This window comes from Silurus meridionalis, chromosome 18 (assembly GCF_014805685.1).
Source record: "Silurus meridionalis isolate SWU-2019-XX chromosome 18, ASM1480568v1, whole genome shotgun sequence".
In the NCBI taxonomy this organism is placed as follows: Eukaryota; Metazoa; Chordata; class Actinopteri; order Siluriformes; family Siluridae; genus Silurus; species Silurus meridionalis.
Window position 1 is genome coordinate 24,667,127 of NC_060901.1, and position 20,863 is coordinate 24,687,989.

The 20,863-nt window shown below is 37.2% G+C and overlaps 1 protein-coding gene across 1 annotated transcript; it reads right to left on the reverse strand.

Moving 5' to 3' along the window:
- Positions 1–1,428: 1,428 nt before the first annotated feature.
- On the reverse strand, positions 1,429–18,315 carry tfap2d (transcription factor AP-2 delta (activating enhancer binding protein 2 delta)). The gene is made up of 8 exons (XM_046873884.1): positions 18,251–18,315; positions 16,781–17,266; positions 12,192–12,252; positions 7,679–7,844; positions 5,856–5,974; positions 5,325–5,466; positions 4,681–4,794; positions 1,429–2,140 (listed from the first exon to the last, which is right to left on the reverse strand). The coding sequence occupies exons 1-8, from the start codon at positions 18,287–18,289 to the stop codon at positions 1,921–1,923; spliced, it is 1,347 nt and encodes a 448-aa protein (XP_046729840.1). The 5' UTR covers positions 18,290–18,315; the 3' UTR covers positions 1,429–1,920.
- Between the last annotated feature and the right edge of the window lie 2,548 nt (positions 18,316–20,863).

Sequence of the window (20,863 nt, forward strand, 5' to 3'; positions counted from 1 at the left end):
GTTCATCTGGCCACTAGCTTGCTCATTAAAGATAAACCATAAACCTAGAGATAAACTTACAGACAAATGTATACATTTGAATGGTTTATTTGTCATTTAGAAAGAAGTTCTAAATATAGACAGATAATATGTCCAGGATAAATATTTAAATGTTATCAATATGTGACCTTCAGGATGTGAACTTCCCTATACTAATGCTATGTTCACACATTACGTTCACAATCGTTTTTTGTGAACTTAATGTAAATAAATAAATGGACATTTGGTGGATGGGTTCCCTCTTATGTGTAGTTCCTCTCAAAGTTTCTTCCTTATGCCATCTGAGGGAGTTTTTACTTGCCACCGTCACGACTGGTCAGTCATTAGGAATCAACTTACAGGGACTCATTTATAAATGAAAAATTCACATTTTTAATTATGTAAAGCTACTTTAGGACAATGTCCATCATTAGAAGCGCTTTACAAATCAAACCTAATTGAATTATAAATGTAAACTTTTAAAATTTAGCATTTCAGCTAACAGGGTATATTAAGCTAGCATAAAATTATATACATTTCCAGTGCGTTCATTTATGGACATTTTGCCAAATCAGGTGTCTAGTTAGTTTTTGTTTATTTTGGATAGTTACATTCATATCAGATTCACTCGCTCATTAGGGAAAACCTACACTTAAACTTAAAAAACATCTTCTTTCTTACCATATTATCTGTGTAAAGCTGCTTTGAGACAATGTCCATTATTAAAAGTGCTATACAAATAAAATGTAATAAACTACAAATTTTATTAAATGAATTGAATTGAATTATTTTATTGCTGCAAGTCACTAGTTGCTGTGTTACAATTTGAAGCCACCAGTAAGCTTTCCTACTACTGGCTTCCATGGTCAACTTTCTCATTGGGTGGTCCAGCTTGCATTCCAATTTGACAAAAAGATCAAGAGATCATATTTGCATAAAGTTCAACTTTTCTCAGTATCGCTGGACACGCCCAAAATTTTCAACAATAGTCGTCTTTGCCAATGTTACCAGGAGTTGCAACTTTCATTGAAAACAAATGGCTTTTGGTTGTTTGTCGCTGCAAGTGTCTGTATGTGTGAATGAAGCTTTAAACATCAAACCTGGAAATAAACCTGGAAATTGAGACAGAAATCTTTCTGTGTTCTGTCTAACTGTAGCTTTGTGGATTGTTTTTATGTTTGTACTATTTGTACATGTTTAAATATGTTCATGATGAAGCATTGCTCTTCACAGACAGCTTTTTGTGAATTCAAAAGACGGACAAACGGTGATTAAATGACACCGAACTGATCTTGCTCTAGCTGCTTCATCAAGAAAAAAAACTCTTTTCCAGACCAACACACATGTTTAATATAAGACTTTGAGCAATATGCTTTATTGGACATGTAAGGATATTTCATATATGTAGCTCAAAACCTGCAAGAAAAGTCGTCGTTTTATACGTTTATATATATATAACTCTTTACAAATGCAGCCGAGATGTGGTGAAGATCTGCAGTGTCAGTGAGGGTTTCAAACAGTGTACAAACTTTAACATGCACAATAAATATACAGTTTCCGACGGCAACCACAAGCGCCACTCCGATTCATTTACAGCTCTCACACAACCCGAAATGACGCCTCGGAATGTGTGTCTGCTCAGCTATCTGTACAGGGACAAGCTCCAAACCAAAGAACGTATTCGACAGGAAAATAGTTATAAAGACACGTCATTAAATAATCAGGTAATAAATTATTTGCCAAACTTCAAAATTAAAAGAGAAAAAGCTCGCCCTGTTTGAGCCAAGCCCTGATTAAGACCCCGCCGATCATCTGAGCTCAGATTAGGAAGTGAGTCAGCAGCAAATTCCTACTTTTGCCAAAATAAAAACAGAGGAGAAAAAGAAAGTAAAAGAAGTGGAGTCATTCAGTTTTTTCCATTTTCCCGTCTTTCGATGGCGTCTCGTTGGTTTTTCGTAGTGCTATCTTTTCGGAGTTGGAGTTGATTTGACTGCCATCAGGCGTTCCTGTGCTCTTATTGGCTGAGTGTTTCTCAAGGTAGTTCAACATTTCACTGAGGATCGTCTGGAAGGTGCTGAGAGCGGCGCAGATTGCCGGCGTGCCAAAACCGTGTGTGATCAAACTGTGAACACCCAAAATAAAACACAGTTTAAACAATAATAACAAGTAGAATTATAATAAGAATTTAAATAAAAATAATAATAGCAGTAACAATGAAATACTTTTTAAATGCTTTTTATCAGGGATCTATCTATCTATCTATCTATCTATCTATCTATCTATCTATCTATCTATCTATCTATCTATCTATCTATCTATCTATCTATCTATCTATCTATCTATCTATCTGGAAAAAATTTGTAAATGATGATTATTATTATATTTTGTTTACTGTAATCATATAGGGGACTCAATTTGACTATATTTTCATTCACAAAGATGTCAATCAAATGGGAGGTAAATTATAAAAAAATCTGTAACGTAAATAAGACCTTCAGGTTTTTTTTTTAAATAAATAAGTAGAATTTTACCCCTGTGTATTTTTCACCGAGCTGTTAATATTTTCAATGTGCTTTTTCTGGCCAAAGTGTCCTGTAAAATAGTGTTCTAGTTTGTGTGTGTGTGTGTGTGTGTGTGTGTGTGTGTGTGTGTGTGTGTGTGTGTGTGTGTGTATACATTCTTTTAAAAGTAAGTGCACATATAGAGCAGTACATATTTACTGTCCTCTAAAAAGAACTCAACATACAGCAATTATTGTCTAAATAACTGTAAACTAAAGTGAGTACACCCTCAGTGAACATTGTTATTCAGCACTGCTTTAATCCTGCTGGGTATGAAATTCACCAGAGCTGCACAGTTTGTTGCTGGGATCCTCTTCCACTCCTCCATAATGACATCACGGAGCTGCTGGATATCAGACACATGGTGCTTCTCCACCTTCCGCTTGGAGATGCCCCACAGGTGCTCAATAGGGTTCAGGTCTGGAGACATACTTGGCTACTCCATCACCTTCACCTTCAGCTTCCTCAGCAAGGCAGATCCTTGGCGGTGTGTTTGGGGTCATTATTATGTTGGAAAACTGCAGTTTCTGAAGGGAGGCATCATGTTCTGCTTCAGAAGTACCAGCAGCACCAGACCATGATGCTGCCACCACCATGATTGACTTTAGGCAAGAAACAATTTTCCTGGTTCTCCTCACCAGGGCGTCACCACACATGCTGGACACCATTTGATCCAAACAAGTTTATCTTCATCTCATCAGACCACAGGACATGATTCCAGTAATTCATGCTCTTGGACAGGTCACCTTCAGCAAACTGTTTAAGGTCTTTCTTGTGAGCAGCTTCAGAAAAGGCTTCTGTCTGGGACGACGGCCTGCAAACTAACTTGTTGCAGTGTGCGACGCACGGTCTGAGCACTGACCAATGGACCTTCTGCTTCTGCAACGGCTAAAGCAAAGCTGCAGAACTCATGCGTCTGTTTGTTGAAGCAGCTTCTGCACCTGACGCACAGCATTGATGGACCCTTGCGAGGTCCGAGTGGAACCCGTCTTGGAAAATCTTTGTATGAGCCTAAACACTGTACTGTAACACAGTTTCAGGCTGTTACCGATCTCCTCACAGCCTCGGCATCTTTGTGGAGAGCAACAATTCTAATTTCCAAATTTTCACAGGGTCTTTACCATGAGTTGCCATGTTGAACATCCAGTGGTCAATATGAGAAAATTGTACTCAAAGCACCCAATTTTAACTGCTCTAATACAAGATGCACACATTTGTATGGTTCTGTCAAGCATTTGCATGTTTACACGATGTACAGCAGTTATCACTGAGGGTGTACTCACTTTTGTTGGCAATTATTTTGACAATAATGGCTGTATGGTGAGTTCTTTTCAGAGGACAGTAAATCTGTACTGCCATACAAGCAAGTTTTATTTCTATAGCATTGTATATATAAAATGCATAAATTCTAAATTTCTTTTATTCTATGTAGTCAACATGTAGAACAGGAGCCCATTTTGTTTAAGATTTATGTTGAGCGTCTCATGACAGAAACTTCCAGACTAGAGGGCGTGACCAATGTTGGATACAACTTTACAATCTCTCCCTTAGTTGTATTCATGTATTCAGCTAAGTAATATTACAACTACGTTTGGGCTATGGTGAGAGATAAGTAAAAACATAATGTGTACCTTTATTAAAGCTACATTTATTTAAAAAGCGTGTGGGATATTTTATCATACTGAATGATATTAATATTTTATCATCCTGATAATAGAAAAATGGAAAACTTCTTCCCCCCGAATTTCTGTCTCCCTCCACTAGTTCCTCAACTTTATAAAGTGACTCGGTGAACAATGAACATGAAAATAGAATAAACCATAAAAGGAACAAAAATAGAAATTAAATAATAAAGGAACACTTGGATTTACAGAAAATTTGTAACATCCATTTGGGGTCAAAAGGTTGGAGAACCCATGCTTTATGATTTGACTGAGAAATGTACAATCACACAAATTATCGGCAACTATGATTTTTTTTTGCCTGCCTGATATTCTATAAAAAATTAAAAATAAAATAATATAAAATAATAATTAGTAGTGTGTGTGTGTGTGTGTGTGTGTGTGTGTGTGTATGTGTGTGTGTGTGTGCATATTAGTACCTAAAATGTGTTAGATGTCTCTGAATATCTAAGTCCAGGATTGGTGTCGGTCTTGAGGAACCCAGCGGAGAGCGATCTTGACTTAACAAATCTTGAAATTCTTTACAAATCTGCCTACACGCACACACACATACACACATACACCCACACACACACACACACACACACACAAAGAAGACAAATCCTTAAGGATACACATTTTAGACATCGGAAAATATTTATAAAGTCTTTTGAATACTGATGTTTTTTCTCACAATTATCTTAAGTATCTATTTTCTTTATAACGTAATATAATATACAGGAAACTATTTTAAAAAAGTGCTGATGTAATGTTACTTGTTACTTATTACTTACTTATTACTTGTTAATTATAATGTTTGTTTATTGTTTACCTGTCCTTTATATTCCACAAAATATATTTTATATATTTAAATATTAGATATTTTCTTTCTTTCTTTCTTTCTTTCTTTCTTTCTTTCTTTCTTTCTTTCTTTCTTTCTAAGCAATATTTATTTTTTGCATATAGTATATTTGGTCAAATTTTTATCAATTACTAGTAAACTGAATAAACATTAATGACATAATATTTTAAATGATATTTATAGATCGTATTTAATGTTTAATAATTGCATCCGGTTACTTACTTGGTGGCCAGCACCATTTTCTTGCGGGCATTCTGCTCTTTAGGTTCTGTGTGTTGCCGTGCCAGATGTTCGCCCACAGCTTTAGTGGGAAACTCTGTCTCGCAGGTGTAGCCGAAATCCCTTGCCAGATGTAGCGCTTCACCTGTATGCAGAAGAAAAAGAATGTTGAATAATAATAAATAATTATAATTATAAGCATAAGCAAAATCTCTTGCATGTAAAAAGAAATGTTTTATAATCCGAGTTATTTTTTTTGACAATGTAAAATGTGTCATATTACACATTTATACATTTAGACATTTCACATCTAAAAAATATACAAAATACACAAAAAAGTTATGTATATTTAAAGAAAAATATTTTCCAAACCCAAATTCCAGTTTTTTTTTTGTGATCAGAAAAAGCAGCAGGACTTTTTCTTTGGACCGATTCTGATCTTGGGTATTAGTTCACTTTTCTGATTGTCATTGATTGTTTTCAGTCACGTTATTGTAGGAAAAAACGTGTTTCGGAATCTTGCTGGGTGTTTACCTTCTACTAAAGACGTGAGCAGTGTGACATTGGCGGCTTTCCTGCGGCCTGCTGGGAGGTTCAACCCCAACCTGTCCAACTTCTCTCTGAGACACCGTCCACCATTTTTAGATTTCGCTCTGGGAAAGAGAAAGAGATAAAGACATTAATTATATATTTTTTTATGTGCTGTTAAAAAGTTAAAAAGATGCAGATTTAGGAAAAAAAATCACAATGAAACTGAAAATTACTTTACGTTTTTTTGTATTAAATGTTTGTTATTTTTTTTATGACATTGTTGCATGGATTGCTGAGGTCCCTCATTATTATAAATTTTTTCCAAGCCCATATCCCAATTATTTTTATGTAATTAAATCTAATTAATTTATATTTTTATACTTTGTTATCCAATACACAGGGCTATTTCTTGAGTCTGGTTCTGAGCTCGGGTTCGGATTCGGATTTAAACAGGTTTAATGTTAAATGTCTATAAAATTATAAAAAGCCAGTTTGGTATGATTAGTGTAATACACGCTTAACATTTTCAACCTACACTGCAGTTTATTTCCTTTTTATACTGCGGTTAAGTTTTTGAAATTTAGGTGAGAAAGTTCACAGTGAATCTAAAAAGGTCTTTTAATGTCTCTTTTTTTCTTTCTCAAGGTCACACGTTAATATTAATTATAGATCCTATGACTTCCAAAGTACAACCTTGTTACCCAAATTAGACAATACAATAAAACAATAAAATTACTCTTTATAAAAATAAAAAAATATATATTTTAAGCTACTTTTAAAATGCCCTTAATGTATGTTTCTCACTGTAGGCTTTAAACATCTTGACACTTTTATGCATTTAGAACTAAAATGCATTTTTATTAGATTAGGTGTGAATTTGTTATATTACCGTTTCTGAATTCTTTAAATTCAGTGCTGAAGTGGAATAAAAAAACTTTAGATTATGAAGAATCTTAAATTTATGAAGAAAAGTGACAATTTTTATGTAACAATTTTGTAAATAACTTTAGAAAAACAAAAACGTTACAATGTTAATGATTTTAAAATGATCTCATGCTGTTCTGTAAAATAATTTCAGTTTCAAACCGATTCATTGGCATCTACTGTTTACATGCAATACATACATTAGAGAAAAAAAAATAAAACAACATGCCAGCAATGTCTGTTCCATTTTTGCGACAAACAAAAAGCATCATAATCTTTCCTTTTCTTTTTTTTTTTTGTTGTTGTTTAAGTTTGGTGTGTTTATGGAGGACAAAAAGTAGACCAGGTCATGAAGTACAGCCAAAGTATAAAAAAGTGCACTTCTCTCTCTCTCTCTCTCTCTCTCTCTCTCTCTCTCTCTCTCTCTCTCTCAACTCTGTTTCCACATTGTTATCACCCTCACTTTTTCAATACCTTTTGCTTATTCTGTGTGTGTGAGTGTGTGTGCGTGTATGTGTGTAGAAGTAGTTGAGGCTCCTTCTTCATCCCCATCCACTTTCCCTCAACCACTATCTCTCTCTCTCTCTCTCTCTCTCTCTCTCTCTCTCTCTCTCATACTCATTAATAATAGATCCACTGGCTCTCCATCTTTCTCCATCTCATCCTCTTCCTCCCTGCCTCTCTCTCATTTTTTTTCCCCTTCGACACTCATTCATACCCTTTATCTCTGGATCTAATGCCAAGCGAAATATCCTCATACTAGTCCTTCTCCTCCTCTATTTCTCTCTCTCGTTAGTGCTTGCTCTTTCTCTTGCACCCTTTCTTCATGTTCTTTCTCAGACCTTGGGTTAATACAGTTTGTGCATTGGCTCTGTGTGTGTGTGTGTGTGTATGGGTGTTACCTCCTGAGGATGCCCCCCAGCAGTGAGGCATTGAGGCACTCTGGAGGAGAGAGTCGCCGCTTGACTTCAGCTATGGTCACTTTGTATTTGGAGGTAGAGCTGAGGAGAGAGAGACGGCCAGGGACCGAGCAGAACAGATCTGTAGGGTTCACCACACACGTGCCTCCTGGAATTAACAACAAAGCAAAATGTTTTTAATTAGTCGCAAAAACTTTCTTTGTTAAAACTTTGAGAATGTAAATATAATAACGATGCTTTAGTAACATCATGGTGCATTTGCTAAAGTCACAGCTCTCAAAGATTTGATTCGTGTGTCTACATAGGTTCTACCGGGTTCTCCGGGTTTCATACCATCTCCTAAATACATCAGTAGATGTGAGTGGGTGCGAATGTTCACCTGTGTTCCTGGCTTACCTATAGGACTCCTAGATTTCATGAGCTGACCCTAAATTTTCTCATGACGTGGAATTGCTTTTATATTTATACAAAAATCTGGAGCTACAGTTACAACTAACAGGAACATATGCATCAATTGAAATCCCAACATCTATCATGACCTAAAATTTATAACAATTCATCCATTCCAAGTGGTTTGAAAAGATGCAGAGTACACAATGTCATCTCCAGGATCTGGAAAATCTCCTGCTATAGAGCTCCAACTGTATTGCACACCTTTAAGACCTTCTCACCTCATCTAGATTAGCATCTGACTTTACTAACAACCTTGTGGCTGATTGAGCACAAATGTACACAAAATCTTCCCAGAAGATTGGAGATTATTACAACAGCAAATGGTTAAGAAATATGGAATGGGATGTTACATATCAATTCTATGCTCAGGTGTCGAAGTTTTGTCCATGTAGTATAGGTTTTATATTTCATTACATGTGACTGTTTAACGCTCTATGAACCACATTGTTATAAAAAAGATTTGTGAGTTTGTTTGTAACACACCGTATTTGACCTTTGACCCGGGGAAATTAAACTTGTCATGTAGTTGTCTTTCAGCAAGAGGCTGCAAGGGATTAGTGCTGTAACACTTTATAAAACTCATTCTGTGGTAATTTTTCACTTTTACATTGAAAATAATATTATTACTAGTTGCTAGTTGATACAGTATATCACGAGTATACAATAAATGAAAAAGAAGAGTATTTTAATTACAGTGTGTGTGTGTGTGTGTGTGTGTGTGTGTGTGTGTGTGTGTGTGTGTGTGTGTGTGTGGGTGTGTGCGTGTGTGTGTAAGAATGTCTGCACAAGCAGAATTTAAGGGGATGTAGAGGCTGGTCCCCACTTTGAAAATGTAAAAAAAGTTTTATCCTTTTTGTTTCTATTGATTCAAACTGCAAATGTTATTTTGAATAAAGGCATGATAATGTCCTCATAAGTAGTATTAAGCTGTGTGTGTGTGTGTGTGTGTGTGTGTGTGTGTGTGTGTGTGTGTGTGTGTGTGTGTGTGTGTGTGTAAGAATGTCTGCAGAATTTAAGGGGATGTAAAGGCTGGTCCCCACTTTGAAAATGTAAATAGAAAATTTGTTTCTATTGATTCAAACTGCAAATGTTATTTTGAATAAAGGTATGATAACGTCCTCATAAGTAGTAGTAAGCTGTGTGTGTGCGCTTGTGTGTGTGTGTGTGTGTGTGTGTGTGTGTGTGTGTGTGTGTGTGTGTGTGTGTGTGTGTGTGTTGTTCTTTAAGGAGTTTTCTGGCTGCAGGGTCTCTCACCTGAACCTTGCATGTCAGTCAACGTGAAGCGGTCTGACAAACCCAAGATCTCACCTAGCATTCAAGTTAACATCGCATTAATTCCCCCCGAAATTTTTTTTTGATTCAAAGTAGTTTGTATTTTATGTTGCCAAGGGCGATTGAAAAAGAGCTATTGCCGGTAGTCTGGTCGCGAGCATCGGGCCCAGAGGCGATAGCGAGTATTTAAGCGCGGGTGAGTAGCCTGAGGCACAGCACTCAGCGATCACAAAGCGAATCAAGTGCTTTTTACGAGTTTGCCACAAAAATTAAAGTTAGAAGGGGAAAAAAAAGACATAGGCCAAATGCCAGTCTAGTTCTGTTTCAAATGTAGTAACTGGATGTTTATAGGGCTGCCAGATCAACCACACACACACACACACACACACACACACATGGTATTTTTGCTTATCTACACCTACACCTTATCCATTTACTAAGTAAACAAAAATAAGTTTTTTGCCTCTTTTATCATTTGTGTCAATCTCCTGGCTTTGTTGTTCACAAATTTGGTCCCCACAAACTCATAATTATTTGGACATTGCACTTACATAATTTTCCTGTTAATGCTGCTAATAATACCTCTTTAAACCTGAACCTGACCCCAAGCTTAACACCGTAACCTAAACACACATTTTTCTGATCAAATTTAAATCTGAAGTTATTCCTGTCTATATGAGGATATTTGGTCCTTAATGAGACATAAAATTGTTCAATTCTGCAACATTCAACTAAATATTTAACCTCATATACCACTATAATAAAGCATTAGACTAACATCCTTAAAAATTCAAATAAATTATAGCAGATAAGACAATGTCCTGCTAAATCATTTTACACTTCTGCACAATTCTACAGGATTCAAGTACATTTATACAAACATTTCACATTTTACAATGTTCGTAATGCACTGATAATGAAATGAATAGTTATTCATTGATAGGATGAAACTAATGTCTTGTCCTTGTGGGGACATTTTGTTCTGACTTAGATATAAAATCAGGTCCACACAAAGTATAATGTATGCTGGGGTGGGTGGTATTCTAAGGGGTTTAAGAAAGGATGGGCCACACAAGCTCTGTGCATTAACCTGTAAACACACACACACACACACACACACACACACACACACACACACATATATATTATTCTGATGGGCTTGAGAATATAGAGGAGCTCTTTGTGCACTAGGCACGCGCGCGCACGCACTCACACAGTATTCTAAGGGCCATAAGAATATATGCAAGAATATATGCATTCGGCACACACACACACACACACACATACAGTATGACTGAGGGTCATAAAAATATAAGAGGGTAAGCACTCTTTGTGCATTAAGTATGCACACACACACACACACACACACACACACACACACACACACACACACACACACACTATAAAGGCGAGAGGCTAATCTTGATCAAATTCCTGGAAGCTACGTGCACGGCGATGCTAATGATTAAAACGCGCGCGACTTCTCTCAGCAGAACGCGCGTTTCCTGAGTGATCTCTCTTTAGAAAAAGGAAAGAGAAAAAAGATGAACAGATAGACGGGGAGAGCGAAAGAAAAAGCCTCGGTGTGAATATTCACTCGGAGTTGCAGTGAGTGTGAACAACATTAAATATGATCTCCGCTGCATTCGGGGCTCGAGCCGTATTAACATATCAAAGCAGCCGCCCGAGGCGCGTGAGAAGCCATCGATACCGGGAGCGCGAGCCAAAGCAAAGATTATTGGTTGTGATAGCTCTGGAATCGGCGGAGCTCGCGGCGAAAAATCCTCCGTTACACCAAAAAAAAAAAAAAACAGAAGAGCGGGAGATAGATGGTGTGTGTGTGTGTGTGTGTGTGTGTGAGAGAGAGAGAGAGAGAGAGAGAGAGGAACCGGAATTTTATCTAATAAAGAAAGAAAGAAAGAAAGAAAGAAAGAAAGAAAGAAAGAAAGAAAGAGCCAACAAACCGCGCGCGTTATAATAGGTGAGATTCATATAAAATGACAAATATTATAGCAGTTATAAATAATAATAATAATAATAATAATAATAATAATAATAATAATAATAATAATAACTGCAGACTTTTTTATTTGTAGATTAAAGAATGTTAATTACAGTGAATGAACTAAAAATGTATCAAAAAACTAAGGATAATTATAATAAAAAGCATTTCTTATTTATAAAACATTAGATTGTATGTTTGTTTTCAATGTAGTAAAGTGTCTTTTAAAAGTGAAAGACGTGTAAATGTTTTGTTTTTATACGCAATAAATATTTACAAATATTTTTTACAAATTAGATTTATTTTATAAAATCTAAAATATTTTGGTCAGTAATTGTTGATCACAAAATTTGTCCTGAAATCATTTTGTCAATAAAGTATAACAGCACTACTACTACTAATAATAATCATTAAAAAATATAATAATAATAACAACAATAATAATAATAATAATAATAATAATAATAATAATAATAATAATGCAGTTTTGCGTAAAGTAAACTAATTGTGTAAAGAAAATAATGCTTGTAGGTAAACAATGAAAAAATGTAAGAAAAAAATAAATATAAAAAAATATTTTTACAAACATTCTCATTATTGTACATTTTAATGGGAGGCTTCACAGATAACACACAACAAAGAGTGAAAAAACCAGGCAAGTTAAATAATTAAACTGTCCCTCTGTGTGTGTGTGTGTGTGTGTGTGTGTGTGTGTGTGTGTGTGTGTGTGTGTGTGCAGATGTGCTGAAAAAAAAACCTTGGCCTTACCTCGCCGTATAACCCCGCCTTGTCCGTTCAACATGAGCCCGCATTGCGCGTCCACGGATCCCTACACACACACACACACACACACACACACACACACACACACACACACACACACACGAACGTCAATTCGAATACAATCTGTCTGCACAGTTCTAGTACATATATAATATTCTAGAGAAGTGGAGCTTTTCTTCAGGAAGGCTTCAGGGCATTTCTACACCACAGTAAATAATTCGAACAATTCTACTCTACTCATCTAGATTGTAGAATATTTCTAAATTAATCAATTCGAACAACTTCTCCCCCCTAATTTAATATCTGTGTTATGTACAGGATCGAGAAATGAATGTTCTAATACATTCGACATTTGCAAAATGGTGCAAAAATGTAGAACATTATACACCATTATACAAGTGATGTATTCTGCATTCGACAGAGTTCTACTTAATTCTATAGCATTTTAGTGAATTCTACACATTTGCAGCAAATTCTACAGAATTATAGTGAATTTTATAGTGTTACAATCAATTTTATAGCATCATAGTGATTTCTACAATGTTATATTGTGAATTCTACATCATGCTAGAACATTAAAAAAATATCCTGGACAGATTTGTTGTGAATTCTATATCCAAATTCAAAACATTGTATTAATCTCACTACATTTTAGAAATTGTACAATTAAAGTAACTTCTACTACATTCCAAGACATTTTACAGCTTTAATATTAAATGTAGATTGTTATAGCAAATAGTAGTAAATTCAAGTTTTTGCTGTGTTATATAAAATTCTACTGCGTTTTAATAAATTTTTTTCTGCTGTCTCGTGAATTCCACAGTATCAAATGTAGTTTCGAGTTTCATAGTAAAATTCTAGAGCATTATTATGAACTCTACAGTACTATAAGTAACTACAGCAATAGAGATCTACAGTATTATAGTAGATTCTTCAAGTTTGAATAAATTCTATATTGTTATAGAAAATTCTACAATATTCTAGTCAGTTCCAGAGGGCTATAGGAAATGCAAAATGGGCCTCTTTGGGAATTTTTTTTTCCTCTTTTGTAAATTTCCACTGTCAAACTAACCCTAAATTTCTTCTACAGGAAACTAAATTCTAGATTTCAAGCAGTAATTGTGTAAACGATAAACTACAACCGTGATATTATTCTGTATCATTTGTGATCTCATGTATATTTGTATTGGGATGTCACAGTTTTGAGTCTGAAGCAGATTCAGCTGATAAATTATTATTTTTTTCTTTATTTTTACATTTCATGCTTGCATTTACTATAGACTGAAAAAACAAACAAACAGGTAAATGTACAATCATAGAAAAATTGTTTAATCGAATTCAACCATTAAAAAACTGTTGAACTCTGTGTTTTTACCAGTTTATGTTATTTACAGTAAATCTATTTATATAATCTGTGACCTGAATATGCACCTACAATTATATTTAAATGTAAACAATGCTCATGTTTTCAGATTAAACACGTTCTGTTATGATTCCAGCTGAAATAAAATCTATAGTTCATTTTCCTTTTAAACTTGATTTTAAACCCTGATTTAAGGTGAACACGTGCACATTTCCATCCCACTGATACAAAACAGATAGTAAAGCATCACCCACAGAAACTCACACCACAGCTTATCGATCATTCCCACAACCTGGCCAATGCCAATGCCAATGTTAGAAACATCTTCATTTTCATTTGTCGTTTAAATAATGACAAATGCATTTTAATCCTGGGAACATTACTGTTTTCCCCAAATAAATAAAAAAACTTTAAACGTACAGTCCAAAACCCAATAAGGTTCCACCAAAAAGCCATTACTGTTCACTTAAACATGTGAGTCCATCATACCCCTGAAGAAAACTATTTTTAAAAAATCACAAAAATGCCAAAACAAGTCTGTTCATTGTGACCAAAATAATGAAGGTTAAAAAAATACTTCCTGCTGAATCCATTTTTTTAATAGTTGAACTTTTTTTTGCTTCCAAAAAAAAAAAAAAACGCGAACACAAACACACACACAGCAAAAGAAACCAACATTCACGCCGAACACCTTTTACATCACGTCGCATTCATTTTACGATCATTTTACGTCACTTTATCGAGTTGAACACGTGTGACGTCATTATACTAACAACCATAAATCAGTGGAGTGTGTCCGCGTTTAACAACGTGTGTATTTGTGTACTTGTGAATAACCAGTGCTGCACTTTCATTAAGTCTTGTATATCTTTTTTTTTTCAAACAAAGTTGTATAGAGATGTGTAGAATTACAACCAGCTTCCGGTTTAAATATGACGATTTGGCGAGTTTTGCGCAGCGATGCGCGTGATTGTTATTATTACATGTTTCCTTTGTTGTCACGAGATTTTTATCAAACGTTAATCCCTCTCACGAGCCGTGACCAGACCCCACAACAAAGAGTATACACACACACACACACACACTCACGCGCGCGCGCACACACACCGCTTTATAAAGTGCCATGCTGCCGGGGTAGTGTAAGCCTTTTTTAAACAAACTCCTTTTTTCTTTCTCGTGCAGTTAAAGTGATTATAAAATCAATACACACACACACACACACACACACACACACACACACACACACACACACACACAAAACCCGTCTCGAGATCAGGAATAAATTATGCGGGAAGGTAACAGGGCCACGGGGCAGCAGCTCCTATTGTTCCGCGTGCCAAATCTTTTTTAGCGGCTCAGAGATGCACTTTGTGCGCGAGCGACACTCGGTTGTGCGGCGCATCTGTTTGGGTGAAGCCCCGCACCGTTCTTTTATTATTCAGAAATAAAGTCGGAAACCTTCTTTCTTTCTTTTTTTTCACACGACTTTAGGCGTGTTTCTCTGCGGGGATTTTACTTGTGCGTGCGTGCGTGCGTGTGTGCATGTGTGTGTGTGTGTGTGTGTGTGTGTGTGTGTGGCGTGTCTCGCCTTTATGTCACGCGAGTGAACAGACCAAGTCGCCTTCCGTCATCAAAAACTACTGAGAAAAAACGACGTCCGTAAACAATCCGCACGCGACAACCGCGGTGTAAAAAAGCGGCTCTCGCGGTTCTGTTCGCGCGCCGCAAAACGAATATTAAAAAAATACACGTTTACATCACTTGAGCTTCAATTCTATTATTTGATGTTATGTTCATGGATGTGTAAAATTAGTTTGCGTGTGATAAATATGCAATAGAAAAAACAAAAACACAAACAAACAAACAATTAAATAAACAATAGTTGACACGCAAAACTTTGCAAAAACAAAACAAAGTTATGCAATATAGTTAGCTGTGTATTAATAAGTTATAAATACTGCAAATACACACATATGTGTGTGTGCGCGTGGGTGTTTGCGTGCGTGTGTGTTATTTTTGTTCTCTTTTTTTACTGCTTTTCAATCCATATTTATGCAATATAATATTTCACACACACACACACACACACACACACACACACACACGCACACGCACGCACGCACGCACGCACGCACGCACGAATAATCCATTTTTGTTAGAAAGCGCAAAAAAAAAAAAAAAAAGAATAATCGCAAATCATGAACCGACCTTCATCCTTTATTTACTCTTTTTTTCCCCTCGCCAGTTAAACGTGACCGCGCGCAGGATGTCTGTGCATAAATAACCAGTTGATTGACATTAAGTCCTAAATTGGATAAACTACGGTGCTCTACTGCGAAGGATTTGGTCTTTTGTCCGCGCGCCTTTCGCAAGCCCTTAATCCTCCCTTCTTTCTTTCTTTTTTTTTTTTTTTGAACGGCGAGGCGCGCGCATTCACGCGATTCATTCCCGACCTCTCAATAGCACAAAGCGCAAGAAAACATACACCTCAATTTAGATTTCATTCTTGTAGCAGCAGTTACTCTTTTTCTCAAAACCGCTCAAAAGGCGCGCGGACATAAAGAGAGCGTCTGGTGACTGCGATTCAATGAGGTCCGAAATTAACATGAGATCAGGAAAAAAATCGTCCTTAACTAGATATAAAAAATATATAAATAATAATAATAATAATAATAATAATAATAATAATAATAATAATAAAAAATAAAAATAAAAATAATGATTAATATATATATATAATTATTTAAAATGAATGCAAAATGTTTTTTTTATTAAAAATATGAATATGAATTATAGTCCATGATACAAATAAAATGCTCAAATTCCTTGGCAGGGGGTTTATTCTTTCTTTTTATTTTGTTTAGTTATAAGTTTAATAGTCATCCTGATTTTTTGTTTGAAAGGCGAAATAAAAAAAACGAATTTAACAACCATTTGAATCAGTTTTTATTTATTTATGTATTTGTTCACTTATTTACTTATTAAAATGTCACTATTGGGATGATACTGAACGAATGATTTAATTCTTTAATTTATATTTCGTTTAAAACCTTTTTTTTTTGCAAAATATGATAAAGTCAAGGTCACTGTGTGTGTGTGTGTGTGTGTGTGTGTGTGTGTGTGTGTGTGTGTGTGTGTGTGTGTGTGTGTTGTGCATGCTTGGACACTATTAGTATGGGAAGGGGGGGGTGATGTGTGCACGTGCTGGTACCTGTAGGTCATCAGCCCCCGGCGGCGGAAGCCCCAGACCGGACCCCGGCAGCAGCCTTTGCTCGGTGTGCACACCGTACTGCGAGCCGTGGCTGACGAGCGACAGGTCGTGGCGTCGGTAGGCGTCCAGGCAGCCCAGCTCGCGCCGCTGCTCGTCCAGGCACGAGGATTTGAGCGCGCGCGCGCCGTGCAGGTTGATGAAGTCGGTCGGCTCGCCGTGGTGGTGCAGCTGCTGGTAGTACTGCTGCGAGTAATACGCGTCGGCGTTCACGGCCGCGTGGTGCCCGTGCTGGAAGTCGTAGTGGAAGGACTGGTGGTGCAGGGGCGTGTACTGGTGGTTGGCGGGGAAGTACGGAGACGCGAACTCGGTCCCGGTCGCCGGGTACGTGAGCGGAGAAGAGGATGAGTACGCCACCGACGAGTTCGCCACTGACTCCAGGCAGCCGAGCTGCATCAACCGGTAGCTGTTTGATCCGTCGTGACGTATCTGTGCAAAAAAAAAAAGAAAGAAAGGAGAGAGAGAAAGAGTGAGAGAGAGAAGAGAGAGCGAGAAAGAGAAAGAGAGAGAGAGAGAGAGAGAGAGAGAGGAAAATAAATATGTGACGGATGTCATTTAAAAAGCGCTCGCAGCGACACCGAGCTACAAGTCGCGCGCTTCTCGTTTTTACCCGAACCGCGTCGTTCTGGGCCTTTTGGCAAACATACACACTTACATGTACACAACACACTCACTCGGTCGATCGTTTTCTCTCTCAACACACACACACACACACACACACACACACACACACACACGAGCCTCAAAGCCTCTCTCTCTTTTTTTTTTAGAGAACTACCTGACGGCGGTGTCAGTCTCGTGCTCGGGAGGGAGAAAACCGGCGCGCGGGTGTAAAAGGGAAAAAAATGCACCGTTTCCCCTCCTTCTGTATTTTCTATCCCTCAATCTATCCCTCTATCACTTGTCTATCAGTTGGTGTGGATGGTGTTTGAGTGATAGTGTGTGTGTGTGTGTGTGTGTGTGTGTGTGTGTGTGTGTGTGGGTGAGTTATTTACAGCGTGCCAAAACTATTAAAATCGTTTGCCCGGTAAGAGACACCGGAGTGTGTCGCCTGGTAAAAACACGAGTGTGAGAATCTGCGAAAAAAAAGCAACTTGTCTATGTGTGTTTAATGGTGTGTGTGTGTGTGTGTGTGTGTGTGTGTGTGTGTGTGTGCGCGCGTGCACGCGCGGTGTGTGCGTGCGCGCGTGTGTGTATATTAATATTTTTTTGACCGACGTTATAAAATCATATACTTAATCCTGATCATTCTGGGCAATAAACACACACACACACACACACACACACACACACACACACACACACACACGACTAGTTTTGCAAACCAGGAGAATAATGAAACATATAATTTGGCAAAATCCTCAGATAAAAAAAAAAAAAAAAAATGAATGCATTTTAAAAATTTAAAAATACCTCCGCATCATGAACCAGTCCCGGGAAGGTCGCTGACATTCTCGCGCTTCCAGACAAAACTCCGCGGATTTATCCTCGCGCTCAGAAACGAAGGGAGGAAGGAAAGATGGAAGGAAGGGAAGAAAAGAAAGGACGGACAGAGAGGAGACAGGGAGCAAAAATAAAGAAATCCGCCGGAAAAAAAAACACGGGTGAAATCGTGGCCTGTCTGAGTCGGTAGTCGGTGGAAAGTGCGCGCGCGTGTGTGTGTCTCTCTCTCCCCACTGCACCGGGCGGCTTCCTGGCTCGGATTATGTACTTGCCGGGGTTTTTCTCCGGCTGATGTCGTAGGTCCCTTGGTAATATAGAAGTTTTGAAAATTAAGCATCAGCATTGAGGAATGGGAGGACAATAGAGAGAGAAGGAGCCTCATCCCTGGAGACACGGAATAAATATTGTATCTTCGCCTAATAAGGAACCGAGCGCGCGCTTTCAACATGTTTTGATGATTTTTTTTTTTTTTCCCAGTTTTGCGCCGACATTTTTTTTTGTTTTGTTTTTCAAATTTTTGGTATTTTTTCTTTCTTTCTTCCTTTTTTTTGCAGCAAAAACGTAAGTTTAGTTTCGTATATATCGAGAAAGAAGAAAACATTTTTAATGCACGAATAAAAACATTTTATTATACATGAGCTCGTGAACGAATTCGTGTTTGTTTTGTCGGATTCTTTTTTTTTCTTCTTTCTTTCATTCTTTTTTTTTTACTCGCACGCGGTATGCTTTTGCAGCAAGAAACGTAATAAACACGTGAATATGATATAAAACCGCTACAACTGTTAATAATAATAATATTAATAATAATAATAATAATAATAATAATAATAATAATAATTGTGGACCTTTTTTTTTTTTTTTTTACATATCACCAGGAAAATAGGGCGACAAATTAGTGCATTTAATACCGAAAAATTACAGCAAATTAAATTGATTTTATTTGAATATTGAGTTTAAAATCAAGTCAAAAAACAAAAACAAAAACACACACACACCAGCTTTTGCACACATTTAACACATTTTAACATTGTGGCTGGAATCTGTGGCGTCTTTTTTTTTTTTTATTCCGTTTTGGGTTTCGGCCAAACCTCTTTTCTTCTTCCTTTCTTTTCATTGAAAAAAAAAAAAGAAATAGATTGACTTCTCGCTCTCCGCCGGTCAATCTCAAGCTTTATGGCCGCTAAGTGGACCGTATCAGACTCGCTTTTTGTTGGACAAGAACAAAAAAAAACAACATTTGCGTCCTCGCCCCCTCCTCCTTTTTTAAAGAACGATTAGCGTGCGCTTGTGTGTGTGTGTGTGTGTGTGTGTGTGTGCCCGCGCGCGAGTGTGTGTATGTGTATATATGAGTGTGTATGTGATGGGGCTTCCTTTCCGTCTCTCAACTCGTTCTCTGGTTTCGGTCAAATGAGCTCGCCTCTGAGGGTATGCTCTGTCAAACACACACACACACACACACACACACACACACACACACACACACACACACACACACACACACAAGCGCTAATCGTTCATCTGTAGCTCTTTCTTTAACATCTAATATTATATTTGGTAACTGGTGGTACTGAAGGGTCATGTTGTATATTGGTACCGAAAGGGTACTGAGGGCACTGTATCTTCCGCTGCTGTGGTACTCTTTCATATGTTTAAGAGGAATAGAGAAAATGATTGACGGGTTTTAGATGAAAGACATGAAGGTGCACTTGGTACTAAAGCATGGTTAGGTACCTTTTGGTACCCTTTTTGTGCACCAGTTGCGCATGGCATTTTGCGCGTGTGTGTGTGTGTGTGTGTGTGTGTGTGAAACCATGGCCTTACCCAGGTCAAATCCACGCGCCGCCCCACCCAGCACGTGAGCTCGGTGCTCGGTGGCGGTTTGTAACTTATCAACAAAAAAATCGTGATTTTGTTGGTCGGTATTCTCGAGTCAGCAGTATTTATTCATATTTATTAATATATAAATCCACAACGATGATCATTTCATCCTTACACAGTGCCAATGAAACGTCATTACAAACTTTTTTTTCTCATTTTCCAAAAATTTCACGACACAAGTTACCGTCAAGTCACGTGACAAGCTCAGTCCCCGTCCAATCACGTCAGGGACCGGCGATTAACGTTCTCACCATTATGTTTGTTTATTTGTTTGTTTAGCCAATTCTAACCCAAATAAATGTCACATGAGTGGTTTTGGGTGTATGAGCCCCCGAACAATCCATCGCATAAAATTGTCTATAATCTGCATCTACATATAAATATGCAAATAGTCTACAAGTTCTCTGAGGAACAATTGGTGCTCAAAAGAACTTTAGAGTTTTCCGCCACTGTCCAGATGTGTGTAGGTTCTCCTTAAAGTTTGACTTATTATTATTATGAAAGATTCCCAGGTTCAGAGTGCTGGCTATAGTGCATGAGAGTGTTTAGAGGAGTATTCAATCAAATACACACCGAGTGGGTTTTCACAACAACAACAGTATATATATATATATTATACTTTTTATTATTTAAATTAAACTGCATGATTGTGAACGTGTGAAATAAAGAAACTATTACTACAACAGAAGTAATAATAATAATATT

Excerpts from the sequence above, each read along its gene's own strand:
- tfap2d (XM_046873884.1), bottom strand. The coding sequence starts at position 18,289 with ATGTCAGCGACCTTCCCGGGACTGGTTCATGATGCGGAG. Across the intron at positions 5,467-5,855 it reads GCTCACGTCTTTAGTAGAAG|GTGAAGCGCTACATCTGGCA; the intron begins GTAAACACCCAG and ends TTCTGCATACAG. Across the intron at positions 4,795-5,324 it reads AAAATGGTGCTGGCCACCAA|GCAGATTTGTAAAGAATTTC; the intron begins GTAAGTAACCGG and ends GTGTGCGTGTAG.